At 44.8% G+C, this 22130-nt stretch overlaps 1 protein-coding gene across 2 annotated transcripts in view; it reads right to left on the reverse strand.

Moving 5' to 3' along the window:
- Window positions 1–22130, reverse strand: part of SVIL (supervillin) — a 255184-nt gene that overhangs the window by 56056 nt on the left and 176998 nt on the right. For both annotated transcript variants that reach the window (XM_010860023.1, XM_010860021.1), the window contains exons 10-19: window positions 20816–20896; window positions 17861–18730; window positions 17329–17487; window positions 16604–16638; window positions 15879–15940; window positions 15498–15637; window positions 14092–14187; window positions 11702–11945; window positions 10686–11262; window positions 9502–9727 (exon numbers count right to left, since the gene is read on the reverse strand). In XM_010860023.1, the coding sequence (XP_010858325.1) occupies window positions 9502–9727; window positions 10686–11262; window positions 11702–11945; window positions 14092–14187; window positions 15498–15637; window positions 15879–15940; window positions 16604–16638; window positions 17329–17487; window positions 17861–18730; window positions 20816–20896 (2490 nt within the window). The remainder of the gene's footprint in view (window positions 1–9501; window positions 9728–10685; window positions 11263–11701; window positions 11946–14091; window positions 14188–15497; window positions 15638–15878; window positions 15941–16603; window positions 16639–17328; window positions 17488–17860; window positions 18731–20815; window positions 20897–22130) is intronic.

A 22130-nucleotide genomic window follows, 5' to 3' on the forward strand; every position in this document is an offset into this window, starting at 1 on the left:
CCATTCTGAAGGAGATCAGCCCTGGTGTTCTTTGGAAGGAATGATGCTAAAGCTGAAACTCCAGTACTTTGGCCACCTCATGAGAAGAGTTGACTCATTGGAAAAGACTCTGATGCTGGGAGGGATTGGGGGCAGGAGGAGAAGGGGACGACAGAGGATGAGATGGCTGGATGGCATCACTGACTCGATGGACGTGAGTCTGGGTGAACTCCGGGAGCTGGTGACGGACAGGGAGGCCTGGCGTGCTGCGATTCATGGGGTCGCAAAGAGTCGGACACGACTGAGCGACTGAACGGAACTATGGGTATATGTATAGCTGATTCACTTTGGTGTATAGCAGAAAGTAACACAACATCATAAAGCAACTGTGTTGTTTTACTCTAAGTCATGTCTGACTCTCTGTGACCCCATGGGCTGCAGCACCAGGCTTCCCTGTCCTTCACTATCTCCCAGAGTTTGCTTAAATTCATGTCCATTAAGTCAGTGATGTCATCCAACCCTCTGTTCCCCCCATCTCCTTCTGCCCTCAATCTTTCCTGGCATAAGGGTCTTTTCCAATGCAACTATACGCCAATAAATTTTAAAAAAAAAACTGAAGGAGAGGTATATCACACTGTACAATAAAAGTTTAGTTAAGCAAATAAGAAAACAAGTTTTACAGTAAATATAAGCCCATGTACATCTACAAAGTCATGTATAACCATATTGTATACTTGCCTATTTGTTTGGTCAAATAAGGAAGGTAAGCCAGGAAGACTTTCCAAAGGGAGCAAGAGCTTCAAACTCTGGACCTTTCCCCTCATCCAACCTCTTCCTCTTCTTCCTTCCTTTCCTTTCTCTCTATGTGACTGCAGATAAGACCCAAACGTTTACTCTACGAAACAATCACTCATCTGTGATATTGTGATTTATAATACACACTTGGTTATTGTCCTCTTTGCAGGTACAGAGCTCCCACAACTTGGAATTTCCTAAATGATGAGAGTGATAAATGTGTCAACTTATGTGAATGAGATGACCTTTAGAAACATGTATATGGGGATGTGTTGCTGGGAGAACCAGACATGTGATTAGATGGTTAGAAGTTTTAGTCCCACCCCCTGACCTCCAGGAAGGAGAAAAGGGCTGGAGAGTAATTAAGTCACTGGCCAATGGTGGCTCAACTCAATCATGTCTATGTAATAAAGCCTCCACAAAAAGGCCACAAGGACAAGGTTCCAAGAGTTCTTGGTTTGGTGGACATGTGGAGGTTTGGGGAGGGTAGCACACCCAGGGAGAGCATGAAACTCCACACCCTTTCCTCACACCTTGCACTGTCCATCTCTTCTAGCTGGCTGTTCCTTATATTGTTTTTTAAAAAGTTATTTTTGGCTGAGCTGGGTCTTTGTTGCTACTTGGGGGCTTTCTCTGGTTGCAGAGAGGTGCGTGGGCTTCTCACTGCAGTGGTTTCTCCTGTTGCAGAGCACAGGCTCTAGGCATGCGGGCTCCAACAGTTGCAGCCCACGGGCTCAGCAGTCGTGGCTCCTGGGCCCTAGAGCTCAGGCTCAGCCATCGTGTGCATGGGCTTAGCTGCTTTATAGCATGTGGGATCTTCCTGGATCAGGGATCATGTCCCCTGCATTGGCAGGGAGATTCTTATCCATGGTACCACCAGGGAAGTCCTACATTCTTCTATAAACACTTGAGGTCTAGTAAATTAGAATATTTCTCTGAGTTCTGTGAGCCCCTCTAGTAAGTGATTGAATCCAAGGAGAAGGATGTTGGAACCTCCAGTCTCTATCTGGGTAATGGGCTGGAGCATAGATAAGGGCCTGGACTTACAACAGGTGTCTGAAGACGGGCGGAGGGACTGTCTTGCAGGACCCAAGCCCTTACCCTCTGGTCTGATCCTATCTCTGCATAGACAGCGTCAGAATTGGGTGGAATTGTAGGACACCCAGCTGGTATCAGACAACTACTCAGTGGTGGTGGGGGATGGAATCCACTTGGAAGTCAGAGTCAGAATCTTGTATCTAAGTCAGGCCCCGTGCTGTGCTGTGCTGAGTCCCTCAGTCGTGTCCGACTCTTTGTGCCCTACATGCTCTCATTCAGCCCCAGATTCTATCATCTGTGATGCTTGACAGTGCTCTGCCTTCTACAAGCGCTAGTTCATGTACTTGAAAAGAGATTCTAAATCCCCTTAAGGGTTTCCATCTGGAGGTCAGACTATATACGGACTAAGATTGATCTTTCCTCCAATTATTCTGAAATGAGTCAGTTTTCTTCTAATAGGAAAAATAATTGAGTAAAATCAAATCATGAAACGAAATCAAGAGCATGTGCATGCTGTAGTAGGGCCTTCAAAGTGTCTATAAAGAAGACTTCCAAAAAATAAGCATGCCAGCACTTTCACGCCCACACAAAGATGTATTTCTAATTCATCATCTTGTGAACACAGACATTGGCTTCACTGATATTCTCCTTACAGCTCAGAACCAGCTCTCTGACTTCACCCTTGACCCACGAGTCATTATTCATCTTGGCTACCTTACCTTTCGAATCAGATTAGAGTCCAAGTGATTTCAGAGAAATTAAAAAATGCAGCCTCAGAAGTTGGGTTTATGATCTACTCTAGGTCTTTAAAGACATTCTCAAAATAAGATTCCAAAATCTGAAGCAATGGCAACATCATCTAAAGAATCATACCCTTTCCTCACACCTTGCACTGTGCATCTCTTCTAGCTGGCTCTTCCTGATTATAGTCTTTTCTTTTTTAACTAATAAATTTATTCTTGGTTGTGTGGGGTCTCTGTTGCTGTGTGAGGGCTTTCTCCTGTTGCGGGGAGTGGGGGCTACTCTCTAGCTGCAGTGCATGGACTTCGCACTGTGGTGGTTTCTCTTGCTGCTTACCTTAGTGGCTGCTTTGGGAATGGAGAACTGATTTAGAAAAAGGCAAAGCGTGGCTCTTTCATCACTCTATGGTCCACCATGTATTCTGCTAATACGCCCCACGACCTCTAAGAGCCCAGATATCGTTATCCTGAATGAGGCAAGGATGCACACACAGGCCAAGGATGTCACCACTCAGGTCACCCTGCATGTCACGGGGGCAGGGAGCTATGGTTCCATCCCGGGCATATCCTGCCTCCCATCCTAGGGCGTGGCTTCACTACTTGTGTGTGAGCTCACCAGGCATGTTTTCACTCGCATGTGTTAGAAACTGCATTGTATGTATGTATATATATACATTTTTTTTTTCCCTTGCTGGGATGGCCTTCAAAGAATTCGTCCCTTCCAAGAACCTGAAATCTTGCTTCTGGATGTGCTGGCAGGGTCATTCTCAGGATGACCATAGAAAGTCTCACTTCCAAAGACTACAGAGTAACCAAAATAATATGGAAGAAACTGAGCTTCACTTGAGCCCACATGGCCTGAATCCAGCCCAAGCCTGCAGAGTGCAGGTAACAGAAAACTTGAACACCCACTGAAACACACATGTATTATTCCCGGCCCTCTTGATTTCCTACTTAGTGTTGAACAAGCTCAGGAAGGTGGGGGGACCTTTCCAAACGCCTTCTCTCCTGCAGTCTCACAACCCTCCTGACTCCCTGCAGACCCACTATGCACTGCAGAGGGCTGGGGAGCTGAGCATCTGGTCCTACATGGGTGTGTGCTGTCACTTCAGTCATGTCCAACTCTGAGACCCTATGGACCATAACCTGCCAAGCTGCTCTGTCCATAGGATTCTCCAGGCAAGAATACTGGAGTGGGTTGCCATGCCCTTCTCTAGGGGATCTTCCCAACCCAGGGATCGAACCTGTGTCTCTTGGGTCTCCTGCATTGGCAGGGGAGTTCTTTACCACTAGCGCCACCCGGGAAGCCCACATGCCATAAATTACTGCCTAGGCAATTCAAACAGTCAGTGCTTTTAGCATCCGCCAAGTCCAAGTGCTATTTGCAGGGCTGGGATGTTGAGAACTGGGCATCTGCTTAGTTTACTACTGCTTAGTTCGCTACTACCAGTGAGTAGTTCCTTGTTATTTACCCCGAGACCAAGCCCAGGGCCACCACATGGGTATCTGTCCGGCCACTGGGGAAGTGGTTCTCCCTCCGGCCATAGCCCATGTGTTCCCAGCAGGCAATACTAGCCCAAGGCAGGACATTTCAGCAGCACTGGTCTGAGAGCTTGACTTGATTAGAACAAGTTCTGCAGGTTCACAGCAGTCAGCATGGAGTCAAGTGTGGGCCGGGCAGATCGTGTGCCTCTAAGCTGCTGTACAGGTTTTTCTTCCTCCTTTAAAAATGTCCCGTCATTTCAGAGAATCACAGGTACCACACAGACGTGGCTGAAAAGAGTGTAGACTAGTCCTTAGACCAGATCTTGGGTTGTGGCTGATTTATAGGCTGGAGGAGTGTACTAATAGATCTTTTAAATGAGGACAAATCAAAGATCAGAAAAGGAGGCAGCAAAGGAAAAAACGCATGCCTGCCCCAAGCTCTTACATGAACCTGGGGCCCTCTAGTGGCTGAACTCTGAGGCTGCAAAGTAAGAACCTCCAGTCTGGCTGCGTGGATGGTGGGACTCACAGGGAACACAGGGGACCCCCGCCGGGGCCTTAGAAGGCAGGAGTCGCAGGCTCACCAGAGGCACGGGTGGCCTCTTCAACATTCCTGGGAGTTCAATACATCCTTAAGCTCCATCAACATCCCAGTGGAAGATTGGATCTTTTGCTCTTTTTAGTCATCTTCTCCACCCCAAAGTGAAAGCACAGATACAGGTGTTTCAGTAACTGTGGAAATAAGATTTCTAAAAGCCTAATCTACTTTTAAAGAGGTGTCAAAGATTTTATCCTTAAGCAACACAAAATGTATCTGATTTACCATGGTTTTCAAAGAAGTCCCCCATTAGGGACAACTTAAACCCAATACTTTGGCCACCTGATGCGAAGAGCTGACATTTGAAAAGACCCTGATGCTGGGAAAGACTGAGGGCAGGAAGAGAAGGGGATGACAGAGGATGAGATGGTTGGATGGCATCACCGACTCAATGGACATGGGTTTGGGTGGACTCCGGCAGTTGGTGATGGACAGGGAGGCCTGGCGTGCTGCGGTTCATGGGGTTGCAAAGAGTTGGACACGACTGAGCGACTGAACTGAACTGAAACCCAAACCATGTAGGCTGTTATGAAACAGTGATGCTATCAATTCGATGGGGAAAGCAAAATATATCCTCAACTTTAGGCTAGTTATGATCCAAACTTGACATTCTACATGTCGGAAAGATGAAGAAAGAAAAGGAACTTACAGATATGTTTTCTTGAGCAACACATATATTGTAAAAGAAGAGGAATGTATGGAAGAGTTCCTCTAATTTCTCAGTTGCTACGCTTTTCTAAGTCTTAGTTTATGTCTATGAAACAGGGATATATTGGCTCCTTCGAAGGGCCATCTTCAGCACTCTGTGATGTCACACAAGAGAAACACAAGAGGCACCTCTGTGGTCCTCGGGAGAGAGGACTTAAGATGCTCAAGTCCTGGGTTTCCCTGCTGGCTCTGTGGTAAAGAATCCACCTGCCAATGCAGGAGACACGAGTTTGATCCCTGATCCAGAAAGACCCCACATGCCACAGAGCAACTAAGCCTGTGTGCCACAACTACTGAGCCTGTGCTCTAGACCCCAGGAACTGCAACTACTGAGCCCAAGGGCCTCAACTTCTGAAGCCCGCATGCCCTAAAGCCCATGCTTTGCAACAAGAGAGGCTGTTGCAATGAGAAGTCCGGGCACCCGAACTAGAGAGCAGTGCCTGCTCAATGCAATTAGATAAAAGCCCATGCTACAAAGAAGACTCAGCATAGTAAAAACTAAATAAATAAAATTACTAAGAGAAAAAATAGTCAATTCCAAGAAAATCTTTGAGTCCAGACAATTTGCCAGTCCATACCACCAGCTTTAAAGAAACAAAAACAAAAACAAATGATGCTCAAGTCCTGAGCAGGAAAGAGACAGACCCACAAGATCAAGGAAGACCGAACTACATCCTCAGGCTGTAGTTGTTTAGAAGAAATGATGAAGGAAACTGGCAAAGTCCAAAGTCTGGTCTCCAAGAGTCTGAACCCTGAAAGCGAAATTCGAAACAAGTGATGTCAGGAACACACGAACTGAGAAAATTAGTACAGGAAGAGGATGGATTCTTCCTAGCACTGTTGTCTAGTTAGAATTTCTGTCGTCCAGGGAGAAAATGTTTGCTGCTAAAACACAGCAGCCTTGCCTCATGTACGGAGGGAGAGAGACTAAGCCCGGCCCCTCTTAGGGTTGGCCCTATTCACCACGTGGCCCCAGGGCCCCTGGAATTCAACCTCTCCTATGGTGAAGCAGGTGATCGGAGGAATTAGAATAAGGTTTAAAAGGTCTACTTTATTTGTCACCTCAAAAAAAGCAAAGCCCAAATAAATATTATATGAGGAGCATTCTTATTTTAAATGGTCAAGCCTCATAATTATTTAACAGGAGGAAGGACCAATGTCCCTCCACTTCTTGGGGAAAAGCTATTGTGTGGATTGTAAAGAAATATGTAGCTCTGCTATATCAGCAAAGTGCAAATAAAAGTACCATTGAGGTAAGGGGGAAAGATCTCTGGCCGTATATTTTGTCTTGGCATAGTCTATTACCAACGTAGATGCTAAATCAAGTGTCCCTCTTTCCTTTTTAAATGTGCAGTTTGTCAAGGAAACTGAATAGCTGAATATTTAAGAAGCATTCTCACGATCATGGGTCTGGACAGACTGTGGCCGGGAGCCCCTTGGGTCTGTGGGAAGGACTATCTCTCGCCGGCCAGAACGTCCATGTGTACACAGCTAGTTGGTTTTCATCCCCCTTCCGGGCAGCTAATAGCAACCTTACAGCCACCCTCCAACTCCTCAGACATCCACAAAGCCTGGGTTAGGAAGCTGCACCTTTACAGCATCTCACATTTTTTTTTATTTAGAATTTTACAGTAGAATTAGAACTGCTTTCAGAAAAAAAAGAAACTAAAATTTGCTAAGCACAGGCAAGTGAGCCAAGAAGGACTGCATAGCAGTTAGACACAAAACTTCATTAGACATCCTGACAGACAGAATACACCCCAAGACGGGAAATCTCTTTCCAAAGCCTTTGAGAAAAGGGAGTATATTGGTATTTTCTACTGGAATTTTACCCCAAGAACGTTTTCTGGTGTGTCAAAGATCAGAACTTGTGTATTAAGTGATATTTATCATTAATTTCCTTAAATGATACTTCATCCTTTTACCTAATCAGTTATCAATAGTTGGGTCTTTGGACGGTGCAGAGAAAAGGGTACCCTCCTACACTGTTGATGGGAATGTAAGTTTGTGCAGCCACTATGGAGAACAGTAGGGAGGTTCCTCAAAAACCTGATCCAGCGTCCCACTCCTGGGCATGTAACTGGAGAAAACCCAGCCTACAAAAGCCATGCCCCGCAGTGTTCATAGCAGCACCAGTCACAGTAGCCAAGACATGGAAACAATGTAAAAGCCCATCAGCAGAGGAATGGGTAAGGAAGATGTGGTCCACGTACAATGGGGTACTACTCAGCCATAAAACGCAGTGAAATATTGGCATTTGCCGCAACACGGATGGACCTAGAGATGATCATCCTAAGTGAAGTACGTCAGACAGAAAAAGGCAAATACTGTATGATATCGCTTACATGCCGAAGCTAAAAAATAATACAAATGAACTTATTTATGAAACAGAAACATACTCATAGAAATAAAAAACAAAACTTACGGTAACCAAATGGAAAAGCAGGGAGATGGATAAATGAGGAGTATGAGATTAACATATATACACTACCATATATAAAATATCAATCGATAAACAACAAGGACCCACGGTATATAGCAACATCCCGTAATAACCTAAAGTGGAAAAGAACCAAATCACTCTGCGGTACACCTATAACTCACAACAACATTGCAAATCAACTATACTTCAATAAAGACATAGTAAGGACTCTGGATCAAGCCCTCTGTGAGCTGGGTTTCTGTGGAGGAGGACTTCATGCCAGAATAGGCCAAACACCTTCTAGTTAGCTCACCCCAATATCCAAGCCTCCTCAGTCTTCTAAGTATTCTGTACTGTGAATTTTAAATAAGCAAAGGTGAAAGAAAATAAGCTTTAGCATTCTCATTAACTTGTTGGTTGAAAAAGTCTCCATCTATCTAACATTTTGTGAATATTATTCCAAGGTTTGACTTGAAAAAAATGAATGAAGAGTTTTCACTGTGGTTTATTACATTGTCTCAACTAGTTGGAAATGTACTTAGAGAAATCAGAGTTGCCAGTGCAGTTTAGAGGAAGAAAACTTCTGAAAGGTGGAGGTGCTAAGGGATCGGGGGTGGGGATCCAAGTGGGTGGAGCCATACTTCTGCCAATCAAACTAGGAAATTGAGGAGAAGCTTCTTCACCCAGTCCTCCGGTCACTTACATCTTTTACTAAAGGCTAACAAGGAAAACACCCCAAATATTTAACTCTGATTCTTAGTACATGCCCTCTTTCAGTTCAGTTCAGTTCAGTCGCTCAGTCGTGTCCGACTCTTTGTGACCCCATGAATTGCAGCACGCCAGGCCTCCCTGCCCATCACCAACTCCCAGAGTTCACCCAGACCCACGTCCATCGAGTCAGTGATGCCATCCAGCCATCTCATCCTCTGTCGTCCCCTTCTCCTCCTGCCCTCAATCCCTCCCAGCATCAGAGTCTTTTCCAATGAGTCAAGTCTTCGCATGAGGTGGCCAAAGTACTGGAGTTTCAGCTTTAGCATCATTCCTTCCAAAGAAATGCCAGGGCTGATCTCCTTCAGAATGGACTGGTTGGATCTCCTTGCAGTCCAAGGGACTCTCAATCTCCTCTCAACCCTCCATCACTCTTTTGAATGAAATGAGGTTTTGGTGTTATTTAATCCTCAGATACAGTCTTCACAGCTATTACCTGATATGAAGTGTCTAAATGCACTGCAGAAGTCATCCATTTTACTTTTTGTAACATAAACAAAACTTTGATTCAAATCCCAAGGATTTGTGTCCTAAATCTGAATTTATCTCCAATCCCTCCACACATATTTTCCATTGATAGATAGTCACAAGCAGCTATGCATTCAATTTCAAGCCATGCAAACCTGAAAGGAAAAGAGCCACCATCTGAAATCCCTGGCTGGTCAGTGAATTTAGTATTAAAAAAAAAAAGAAAAGAAAAGAAAACAGAAGCAGCAACCAAAGAAGCAGGCGAAAGTCTGTTTGCTTCCTCATAGAGTTTTGAACCAGCACCTCCCAGCTTTATCAGTCCAGACACCAGAATGAACGTGGTTAGCTTTCAAACTTCCTGGAAGAACAGCACATTCCCTTGTGTAGTTGGCTTCATGATTTTCTCCCATTGCCTGTTCCTCGGATCTTTGTCTGAAAGCAAGCTGTAAACTGCCATCCCACCCCAACGGAATTCCTTCTCGGTCATGAAATCTCATTACCTTTCTTTAATGGACATGGTTTTGCTGGGGGAGTCGAGGCTGCCCTCCACCGCCGGGGCTTTGATCTCTCCAGCAGCAAACATCGCACACGGGCTCTGATACCGCTTCTCCTGAGGCTGTTCGGAGGGATCCTGCGGCTTCCAGGACACCGGGGTTGCAGTTGGAGCAGCCGGTTTCCCAGCAGCCGCGCCGGTCTGCTCAGAAGTGGGTTCCCCGAACTCCGCGGCTGGGAAGGAAAGGAGCCCTGTCAGCACTTACTCCCCCGGGCAAACATTCTTCAAGCCCTTCACCCCCGGATGATCCCGCACTTAAGAGTTCAATCCGTGGGCACGTGGCAGGTTACCCAATCCCCTGGGGTTTATGCAAATCTGGGGCACGCTCGTCCCTGAGAAAACCAAACTTCCCAGCGGATGACCCCACCCAGCAACTTGTTCTGTGACAATTGGTCTTCTCCTACGTGCCAGACACAGGAAGTTGGTTTGGACGACACTGCAGAATGTCTCCACGCCTCCTAAACAATACTTTGACATTTCACATGTACAGTACTCCCCAACTAAAGCCACTCATAACTGACACACTATCATTTTATGGAAATGCAGAGAGAGAATTACAGTCCTGTGCCGCACGGCTTGCTAATCTGCACAAGAAGGATCTAGAAAGAGAACCTGAAACTCCAGAGACTGGGTTCCTGCCCTATTCCCTGTACTTTTCCAGCCCGGGACCTTTGAGGTCCTCAATTTAATTTTTCTTATTTTTATATTTTTAATTTTTTTTTTTTTTTTGGTCATGCTGCAAGGCACGTGGGATCTTAGTTCCTCGATCAGGATCACCCCTGCACTGGAAGCTCAGAGACTTAACCATTGGATTGCCAGAAAAGTCTTGTGAGGTCATCAATTTCTAAAAGGAGCCAAAAGAGCTAGCAGTTTAGTTAACATGACCAAGCCATCCAAAACCCTTATGAAGATGTATTAAAACACTTCAGGTACTTTTATGGCAGATATATTCATGAGTCCTCTGAACAGGTCAAGTTCAAGAGGAAGAAAAGTCCGGGAAGGGTACCATTCACACCAGACTTTCATTTAACGCTTAACACTCAGCTGTCAACTGCCTTCACAATTCAGTTAAAAACAATCCCAAACACATGCAACCCATCCAGCAGAAAAGAAAGAGCAGTAGTAAGTTACCTTTCAGCGAAAACTTCCTCTTTGTGACATTCTCCAAGTCCACCTTCTCTTCAAAGAGCTGCCTCTCCTTCCAGTCTGGGCTTGCCTGCATGGTGCTCTTTGGGGTGGAAAATTCCTTCAGCTCATCACCAAGCTGGGCGATGGGAGGATGGGCGAGCTCCAGGCTTCCTTTCCTTGGAAGGGCATAGATGGCCTCTTTATGGTTGTCTCCCTCCCGGACTCTGCTGAGGACGGGGTAGGACAGCTCTGCTTCCTCGAAGGACCCATACTTTGTAACCCCGCCATCTCCACCTGTCAAGCCTCCCTTGCGTTCTGTCTCTTCAAATTCTCTCAACATTGCTTTGCTCCCAGCACCCTCGACCGAGGGCTGCCAGCCTTGGGATTTCAGGATGCTTCTAACTGGGGAGTCGGAGTTTTCTAGCGAAGAAGCAAACTTCTGCTCAGTGGCACCAAAGCTGTCATCTGGAAGTGGCTTTGTCCGAAGATTTCCTGCATACATGGGGGGGACGGTAGATGCCACGGTGGACACGGAAGTGTTAATGGTGGGAGAGAAAGCCATGAGCTTGCCACTCTGCACCTGGGAGGAGACAGTTCAAAAATAAAAGCTGATTTAAAAACACCGCTTGGGTAAATCCCCGTGGATGGACTGACATGGATGGAGGCACTACATTTGGGGTAGTTTTCCTGCTTCTGTTGGTGAGAAACCAAACCTAGATGTAGTTGCACAAATGCGTCTCGATAATCCAATCATCTGGGTGAAAGGCAGGTTGTGCATTCTGTTTTTCTCCCCTCGATGGACTCAACTTCAGATGATTTCAGCCATAATGTGAACAAGAGAAGAGAAACATCCTTGGCATGGTTATCCTCCTTAAGAATGAAGTTATGACCAAGTAGCGACAGGTAACACAGAGTACAAGTAGAGCCCCTTAATCATATCATTAACCCCCATGGGACAGCATGCTCCCATATTTTCAGGACACACGTGCAACCTTGGAGCTGGATCGCAGGGCACCCACCTGTTCCACTTCTCCAAGCGTGACCGGCTGGGTTTGATAACGAGCATTCATCCTCCTCTGTCTCATGTCTAATCTGTTCCGTGTTGAAATGGCTTTTGAGACCGGCTGGGATAGTTTGTTAAACAAGGCCAGCTTCTCCGCTAAGCTCAGAGTGGAGGAGTCAGGTTCTCCCTGCTCAGCAGAATCTTTGCTCTCGTCTGTCTGGTCTCTGGCTAGTGCCTTTTGGTGAGCAGACGCCTGCAATCTGAAAGCGGGGAGACGTCAGCCCCACACGGGGAGAGAAACAGAAGCCCACCGCTAGTCTGTCTGTTAACTTTCTTCAAAGTGTCACTGGAAAAGGGGCTTATTTTCCCCTATCTAGATTCAAGACAGGTATGGGCAGTTGGTCAGCTATTAATAAGAGAGTGAATACTCTAGGCTGAGGGCCCTTGCATGGTCAATGTCACACAGATTTTCAGCTCTGGATTATTTCTAAACATTGAGTTTCCTAATTACAGAATTAAACAAATTAAGGCTTAGGTATACCTTATCTTAGAGAGAGGAGCTGTATTGCTAGTATCAACAATAAATACAGCTAGGAGGAGTCCTCAGACCTTGCCTGTGGCCTATTTGCTGCTGCTGCTGCTAAGTTGCTTCAGCCATGTCCGACTCTGTGCGACCCCATAGATGGCAGCCCACCAGGCTCTTCTGTCCCTGGGATTCTCCAGGCAAGAATACTGGAGTGGGTTGCCATTTCCTTCTCCACACAGCCTATTTAGACATTATCTAAATGTGTGGTTCAGAAGGTGGTCTTTACATTTTTTTTAATTCTTTTTTTTTAATGTGGACCATTCTAAAAGGCTTCATTAAATTTGTTACAATATTGCTTCTGTTGTTTATTTTTCTTTTTCATAGGAACGGGCAGAATTGCATATATCTTAGCTCTCTGGGATCTTAGCTCCCTCACCAGGGATCTAACCTCCACCCTCTCCATTGGAAGGCAAAGTCTTAACCACTGGACCACCAGGGAAGTCCCTGCATTTTAAACAGTTAGGAAATAATACAGTTATTCTATCAAAAGCATTAACTACGACACAGGGTTTTGATGTTCACTTACTACACACAAATAGTTTCACTGTAAAGATCATTCTCCTCTTTTAACCTAGGATTTTCTCTTGTAGGTTTCCATCTGTTTCCTAAAAGGTACTAAAAATCTGAAATTCCTGGTAACTTGAAAGGTGAAGGACATTTTGGTGCTGATAAATCCCTCCAAGAGGAGAAGGCTTCCAGTTACCTGGTCTAGTGAATCTTGGAAAGTCTAAGACAATGTACCTTCTGCCACAGGCACATCCAATTCTCAAGTCCAGGAGAAGAATATATTCTGCCTTGACTCCGATTAACTAGTGCTTTACAAGTTGTCCCAGACAAGAGAGGGGTGTCAGTTTTCCAGGGCACAGTGAGGTGGGAGTAAGGGGACCTGAGTCTTGGCATCTTTCCTGAGGTCCAGAGAAGAACTGGGCTTCCCAGGTGGCTCTAGTTGTAAAGACACCAATTTAGGAGACGCAAGAGATGTGGGTCCAATCCCTGGGTGGGGAAGATCCCCTGGAGAAGGAAATGGCAGCCCGCTCCAGTATTCTTGCCTGGAAAATTCCATGGAGAGAGGAGCCTGGTGGGCTACAGTCCATGGGGTCACAAAGAGTCGCACATAACTGAGCACAGGGAAGAACTAGGTGTGCTGGAAACCTGTTTTCCCAAAGACAGCCCACATCTCGACAATGCCAGCTTTCTTTCTGAACTGTCATCTTACTCATTTTAATCCTGCTTTAGCCTTTGTGTTTTGGCCTGTAACAGTGAAATAGAGGGGATATTTACCTGCCTTAAGGACATCACTTTAAAACACCACAACTTAAAACATAACAGTAAAGCATCTAAGTTCAGACACTATAAGTTGTTATTGTCTGGATCCTCAAATATAATGGCATTGTCTATCCATTAGAAAACAGGTAAGGTTGTTTGTAAGCATGTATTCATGTCTAGAAGTGTTTAAGCATGATAAGACTTTCAACATTCAGGTTAATGTCCTATTTTTCTGTTAATCTTTATTAAGTGCTAGTATTTTAGATGAAAAACGAAATTTTTTAGGGATGATCAGGGTTATGTAAAACAGAAAGAAAACAAATGGATGAGTGGGTTAGTTGGGGTTGAGTCCCAGGACAGAGAGAAAGCAGGTGGATGAAATGCCGGCATATGCAGGCCTACGTGAAGTCCCCCGGTGTGAGACGGCAAGATGCCACACGCTTCGCTGGGACAACTCCTTGCGCTGACTTGTTTGTCAGACAAACGACAGACATTCAAGATCGGAAGATGCACCTCTGCTCTCAGTGCGACATGCAGCAACTTCTGTCCAGTACCTGGCAGGCTGCACGGGACTCTTAGCTACAGTGGGGCTAGGATGTCTTGTCATTACAGGGTGGGTGGCCACTGAGCACGAAGCGGGGGTAGGTTCACTTTAAAAGCAATTGCCAAAGGTGGAACATTCATAAGGAGAGAGAAGAAAAGAAGCATTAAGGAGAGCGTAGTTTTCAATTCAGAAACATTACGTCAAAACATACTGGAACAAAATTGTTCGCTTGTTTATTTGGGAAAATCACAAAAGAACTTGAAAAGCAATTACACACTGAGGAAATAAGAGACAGAGACTACCCAAAGTCAGTGGAACAGGAACAGATTTTTCGAGCTTGGAAAGGATTTAGAATATTTAGAATAAGTGTCCCAGTTTAAAAAAAAAAATTAAAAAGAAGCTAATATATTAACCACCAGCAAAGCAGTAGATTATGTCTCTGTTTTACTAAGTTGTCCTAAGCTCTTTTTTAGAAAAATCATGGTCCTCATATCATCTATAAGCACATCAAAGTACGTTCAGGGAGTCTGACAAGTGGGTAACTTTTGCTTATATTTACTGTTTTGCTCCTAGGGTTAGTTGTTTCTTATTTTACAATAACCAAACTATTATTATTTTTTGATTTGCCAAGAGTTCCCAGTGAATAGAAGATGTACTTATCCACAAACTGGAAGTGCAGGCGGCTGAGTTAAGTGCAGCTTCACATGTGGGCTGTTCATGCTCTAAATGATATGAACTTCATTTTTTCAGGAAGGGTGTGTGCACGTGTATGTCCAGCAGGAGAAACTATTTTTTTAAAAAACTAATAAAAGTTTTCACTTAATGGAAGCAATGATCCCTGGATGAATTACTTTGGGAAATTCATACTGAACACATGGGAAAACACGGCTCAAAACCTACTTCCCACCGTTTGGAGACTTCCATGGAATTAAAAAAAAAAATCATGATAATTTAAAAGCCAAGAGAATCCTTCTGTACCTTTAGTCTGTTTTGAGATACAGACTAAAATATTTATGGAGGAAACGATATATAGGGTTTGCTTGAACATAACTACAGCAGGAAACGGGTAGAGCGAGATGAGATGGGCTTGGGGTTCTTGGCTCTTGGGTGATGAGGACATGGGGGCTCAGAACATTAACCCGTCTACTCTTGTATTTTAAATTTTCCATTGTAAATGGATTAAAAAAGAAACCAGGGAAAAAAATAAAAAGAAAACTCCCCTTCATGTTCTTCTAGAAGATACAATAGGTTAACACCACCCCTTTACAAAGTTCAGGGACACCAGACACCCAAACACCTACTTTTTGGTGGCTTCTAACTGAACTGTCTTCAGATCGCCTCGTTTTAAAAGTCTTTAAATTTCTCTTTACAAAGAAGGCCTTCCAGCCAAGGCCCAGAGGCCCTGGAGGGACTTACGTGGCTGCAATGACCACCTCCTCGGTGGTGACGGGCTGCGTGTGGGACCGGTCCTGGAGGCGCCGCAGCCTTTGCTCCACGGCCGCATTGCGGGAGCGGCGCTTTGGGACGCTCTTCTCGTCAAACGACTTCTCCATCTCCTAGGATGGGAAACAGTGTAGAAGCCTGAACAACTGGAGGAAAGGAAGCTGGGGCGGCAGAATGTGGCTACTCTGTAGACCCTGCAGGGTCTACAGGAGGGCCCCCAACCACCACCTCAGGAGGCAGCATCGCCATCAGCAGCACACACAGCAGCCACATGGGAGGAGAGATCACACCAGAACCCAGAGCCAGAGCGGGCTGCAGGCTGGCTTACCCTGATGACCTTTCAGCACATCTTACCCTGAAGAGCAGCCTCTTAGCAGCGACGCTCAGCCTCGCTCGCTCATCGACCTTTTCTTCATCTGGGAAGAGTCACAAATAAAGACTGAACATCATTAGAAGACGTAGGGAAAGTCTCTGAAAAGTTTTCCAAGGTGGACTTGGAAATCTTCTGAATAAAAGAATCAATACGCTAAAGGAGATCATCCCAATCCAGGGATCAAGCCCAGGTCTCCCGCATTGCAGGCAGATTCTTTATCGTTTGAGCCACAAGGGAAGCCCCAAAATAACAAGAGGCAATATTTTCCTCTGGGTGAGGAAGGCTATTCTTCTGCTCAGTGAAAATGTACTAATTCCCATTGCAATTCACCAAACAAAATTCTTGTCCAGGCAATAATTTTCTACTATCAATTTGGACTTAAGAATAGATACTATGGAATTAAGAAGAGATTTTAAGGAAGGAATTTCTCTTGTTTATTATTAAATAGTAACAAGAAAGTAACATGAAAAACCTGCTTCTTTGATTCAAATCAATGGTTTTAATAAATGGTTAATATCACAGCTCTCTCTCTCAAAACTAAAGAAAGTTCTTGTGAAAACCTCAACAGGTTTTATTATATTCACAGGAAGAAAATCTGCTGAAAAGAAAGTAATTGTTCCATAATCTCATTCTTTTCAAAAGCAAAAAATCTCATCTAAATCTAATCTGGGGTGAGATGATTAAGAAGAAAAAGACAGATACTTGCCCTCGGCAGCTGGCATTTCTGAATTTGAAGTTGACCTAGGAAAGACATGAGTGAAAAAACAATAACAAACAATTAGCTGATTGGAGTGGAAGATCCAAGGATCACATTAAAAGTGAAAATAAAAATTCAATTAAAGCCTCTTAAAGAACATCCTCCTGGTAGCAACTCTAGTAGTGACTACGCATGGGCAACTATTACAGACACTGTGGGGTATGTGTGCTCACAGCCCGGCCAGGTGCTTCACCTTGTGGAGATAAACCAGGACCAAGGGGGACTTATTAAACACGACAGACAATCGTCTTTTAGACGGACGCTTTCATTTCTCTGTGTTAGCATATGATAAAAACTCACTCACATACAACATGCAGATAAGACATTGATAAACTGAATATGAACCCCCTTAGTCATTTTCACCATATAATTTAGTGGACAATCCGGATTCTAACTTAAGGGCATAAAAATTTAAAAACATCAAATGTTTAACGTTTCTCATTTCTTACCATCTGAATGCAATTTAAAACGGTATGCTGATATTGGCATCATGGTCAACATTCTTTAAAAACACATTTATACCAGCCAAACAAACATCACTTATAGCTTGGATGGAAGAATTATGGAGTCATTACATCCCATTGAAACAGCATCAGAACCATCCCTGGGGTAGAAATTTCTATAGGATTTCTTATAAGTTTCTCGACCAGGGAACTTGACAGACACATGCCTACCTATCCGATTCCTTTCGTTCTGCCGAGGTTATAGGTTGAGTTCTAAATCTCTCGGAAGTCTTTCTATTTTCACCAGGAGAAAAATAGCGCCTCGGTTTCCGGGACCCTCTCTCCCGCTCCACACCAGGGCCTTCGCTTGACCCCTCAACCCGAGAATGGCTTTTAGAGTTGGTGGGGAGGAGGTACACAGAAGGGAGACAGAGAGAGGGAAGAAAGCAAAGGTTTATGTACCCTGGTGAGTCAAGGCATGGACAGTGCAAATCCCACCACATGCCTCTACCATGCATGTCGGGAGGTGGAACATTCCAGAGTCCCGATACTCTAGAGGCACCTCCCACCCTCCGCCCCAGCCCCGTTAGTAGGCACAAGCAGAATGGTAGTCGTGGAGCCATGTCCTGGATGGTCTGCCCTACACACACTGGTGAGCTAAGCTGGTAAGATTCAAGGCAGGATGCCACACAAGTCGGAAGGTGAATAACTCTGCCAAGGACGTGCAAGTGACACATTGAGGGGACACGTGGACATCACCTACAGCTCAGGTTTCCTGCTGGCCCTGGCTGACTCCAGGAACGCATTGCGGAGCTGGGCGACCGAGACCTTCGTGTCCAGCAGGCCCAGTTCCAACTCGGCCTTGGACGTCTGTGACTCGGCATCTCGCTTGGGAGCCGGGGCCTTGGCCTTCAGAGCCTGGAGCTGCGGAGGGCCCGTGTAGTCGGACAGGGAGCGGGTGAGGACCCTGTGTTTCCTCGTGGGCACCTCCTTCCTGTGACCTTGGGACACAGCCTCGCTCTGAACATACATGACCATCTCACTCCTGCCCATCCTCTCGGTGGGCTGCTGCTGAGCCATAGGCGGGTGGGCCAGGCTTTCTGATTCCTTCTGAGGTTCCGCGGTAACTATGCCAACAGCGGGCTGACTCAAGTCCTCAGTTCCAGGAGGGGCTTCCTGGCTTCTTCCAGACCCACGATCCTCCAAAACTGCAAGGGTCTTCCTGGTTTTCTCCAGAGCATCAGAGAAGAGCACATCTTCTGCTTTGGATTCGCAAATATGGAGAACCGGGGTGTCTCTTCTTTCACCTTCTAGAACCTTTGAGGGGGGAGGCTTTGTGACAGTCTGGGGGGCTGGGCCCACCCAGCTGCCCTCGGAGATGCTTTCTGGGGTGTCTGAGGTCACCAGCATGATGGTGTGGACAGGCTCTGCTGGCTGGACGTAGCCGCGGATGGGCTGTCTTGCGGAGCTGGCCACCTTGCCCGAGACCCTATCGAAGGCCGAGTTCTCTGACTGAAAGGCCAGGTAATGGCCTGGTGCCGTCTGGTGTCTCCTCTGAGTTAAGGACTCGGAGGTAAGTTCAGGGCTGCTGCGAGCGCTCTCCTCTCGCACCAATTTTTCTCTAACTTTAACTCTTTAAGAAAGAAAAAGGATTTAAGTTGCCAAGTGTGGTAATGGCTCTGGGGGAAGAGAGCTTGTGTGTGCAGACCGGAGATGCCTGGAGACTGGATAAGCATCTTGGGGTCCCGCTCGCCTTGCCAGAGGAAGGAGTTTGTGTTGAGTTTACAAACTCGCTCTTCCTTCTGTAAAGCTAGGAGGGGCCAGATGCTATCCTGGGAGAGAGTGGATGCCTTCCGACTAAATGAATACTCAGAAGCCCAGGAAAATTCATTATTATGCACCACTGGTATGCATGAGGGTGCACTGAGGCTGGGCACATGGACAGGCCCAGTATATGGACTGGGGTGGGGGTGGTTTCCAGGCATGTATAAGCCTAAAGACCAAATGTAATTGCATTGTCTCCTATAAATGTCATAGCATTCATGATGATGGTTATTTTTTATTGAGCTCAAGATACAGCAAATGATTACCCTTTTTCAAGCATTTAAGAGTCACAAATTTTTCCATGCCATGCAGACAACATTCATTCATTCAGAAAACACATGACCAGTTAAGACATCATCACTTCCAGCAACTCCAGCACTAAGAGGGATGCCAGGGAAAAAAAGATTTTTGTTGAAAGAATGCACTGAACATGTTCTCCCCACTGGAATGGTCATTAGGCCATCCATTAAAAACTAATCCAAAAAGAGAGGGCTCTGGTTGTTTCTAGAGCTATGTAAATAGCCGAGAGCAAAACTGAAATCCACTGGAAAAGCTACCAACCTTTTCTTATTACTGTGGAAGCAAAGTAGCCAAGACCTCTGGCTGAGGGGCCCAGGAGACCTCTTTTCAAAGCTTCAGTCAGCCAGTTTGAGCTGTGTGGTCTCAGATAACCTACCTGCCTCAGCTGCTTCATCTTTCAAATGGAAATGATAGTAACAAGATGTAATGTGATGCTTGCCAAGTATGCAGTTTAGCACTTAGCAAAGGGTAAACATTCAACAGTGCAAACTAGTTGTTTTTACTTTTTTTTTTTTTTTAATACCACATAGTGAGGAAGGACAAACCATTCAAACTGCTCATGAATGGACTGTGGACTGGGGATAATCTTTAAAAAATAAAGGATGCTTTTGAAGTGGGAGAAGTGATTTCTCAGGGGAATGAACGTAAAACCTTTATTTGCTTAAGATTAGTCAGCAAAAATAATTGCTTGCGATATTCATTTTCTAGAAGGGAATTTTTCCTTAGATGACAAAGGCATCCTACTAAACTTGAAATAAACACCTACGTGTCTTTCAACATAAGACGCAGGATATGTATATTTCATTAAAGAAAAGTCAAAGACACACATAAAAGGCAGTTACTGTGAACCATTCAGGGGAAGAGAAAAGCATTCTGAGTTGTTATTTTTCCCAGAGACTAGCGAGTGTTGGAGGTTTTCATATTTATAAGCTTTGTTAATTTGTTCAAGTTCTCCTGCGGAATGTGTCCTTGTCATGGGAGACAATCTGAATGTTGTCCTCAGCCAAGAACAAAGTGACTGTTAGAAACTCAATATATGGGTGCTTTGTCCTGCCAATGACTTACTCATTCTTAACTCCTTCTGTCTCTCCCTGCCCCCAACCTTAAAAATGAAGCTAGATGGGGTTTTGTCTGCTTTGAAATCCAGATGCCCTATACGTAGCTGTGGAAATTAACAACTGGTTGAGAGACAGCCAACATGGAAAGGAGGAGGCTGGAAGGCCAGGACAGGGGAGCTGATGATAAGATGGGACCCTGGGTAGGTTAGCCTGACTTAAGGGAGCAGCCCAGAGATGCTGGTTATGTGCTCACTAACGCTCCCTCCTGGCAGCATGTGAGTGGTGAGAAAAGAGAAAAGCCAGAGGTGGAGTCAAAAGATTTTTCAAAAGAGAAGCAAAGGGGAACAGTATGAGCAGCCATTAGGGCAGTAGAAGGAGAAAAAGGAATGATTAGAAAGCAACTTCCAGCAGCCCCCTTTTGAACACGTTATTTTCAAAAGCCCTGCCACCAAAAAGAGGGCAAAGGCGAGTTAGTTTCGGTGATGTGCGGGACAGGGACACACGCACTAAACACAAGCTGACAGCTTGGGAGATACCTGGATGGCCAGTTGATAAGTGAAGGTGTGTCCCCTTCGGAATCTTTCTGGAGAAACCACTCATGTTTGGGTTTCCCGGTACTATTTTGTACAAAAAAACAAAACTTCAGGTAAAGCCTATGAAAACGTCAACACATACACAGATGTCATTATCATCATTTAAAACCCTCAAGGCTGACTTTTCTTAAGTAAGGAATAATGCTGGCTTTTGAAAATGTCTAAGCATGTTTTGCCATGGGGTTTCTATTTGGTGCACGGAATGTCCAAGATGTTCATTTATTACAGATATCAAGATAGAACAAATACATCTGAAGCCACCAAATAAAGTGTTTTGTGGGATCATTTGGAAATATCAAGAGTCTGCTACAGTCATATTCTGCCTGTAAATACCAGACAATTCTCTTGTAGGAGGTTGAATTAAAAATACAAATTATCATCTGTAAGTTCTGTAAAGGTACATTGGTAAATAGCCAAATATAAAAAGTGTCCATGCAAAACAATACATATGAATAAAAAAAGAAATTCCATAAGATCATATCTTTAATTGCTAGTCTACATTTTTCTTTTACATTTATCACTGAATAATGCAACCAACAGTTACCAAGTACTAATACAAGTCCATTTGATAAATGTTTATTGAGTTCTGACTATGTACAAAATACTGAGCTGGGGCCTGAGAAGTAGCCAAGGTAAATTAGGCATCACGCCAGCCATCAAAAACTAACATTGTGTTGGGCAAGATAACACAGGATTGACACACTCATTCTTCAACACACAATCAAATATAATGCAAGGTTGAATATGACAAAGTCGTAATGTCAGGTTGAAGATATCTTACCAAAAAATCAGTGGCAAGCAAAATCTTGCCATCAGTATATTAAGCAAGACACAGGAGGAGTACCCAAATCATTGACCTGCATGCTGTTACAAAACAGAAAAAGAAGCATGGGAACTCTACACACTAGTTAAAATGTTTACCAGCTCAAAATCTTACCAGCCTACCTGTGAGAGTCCTTCAATACCAGACTGGAAACACAGATCAAAGACATTTCCCAAAGCACAGAATAATAATTAAAACGAAATACTCTTAGTTTCTAAAAATCATTTTAATTTGGGTTTTGTTTCAAACTCCCAGGCAAGAACCTGTTGGCCATCACTACTGTGCATTCCGCTGTGACCACTGCAATCTGTCACACTTAGGCATGGATCCCTGTTCTCCAGTCTGTCTACACCCTAATCTATGACCCACCTCTCTGTCTCTAGTATTATAGCCATTGAGCCCATGGCAAATAAAAAACTCAGATTATGGAAAGAC

This window comes from Bison bison, unplaced genomic scaffold (assembly GCF_000754665.1).
Source record: "Bison bison bison isolate TAMUID 2011002044 unplaced genomic scaffold, Bison_UMD1.0 scf7180017864461, whole genome shotgun sequence".
NCBI lineage: Eukaryota > Metazoa > Chordata > Mammalia > Artiodactyla > Bovidae > Bison > Bison bison.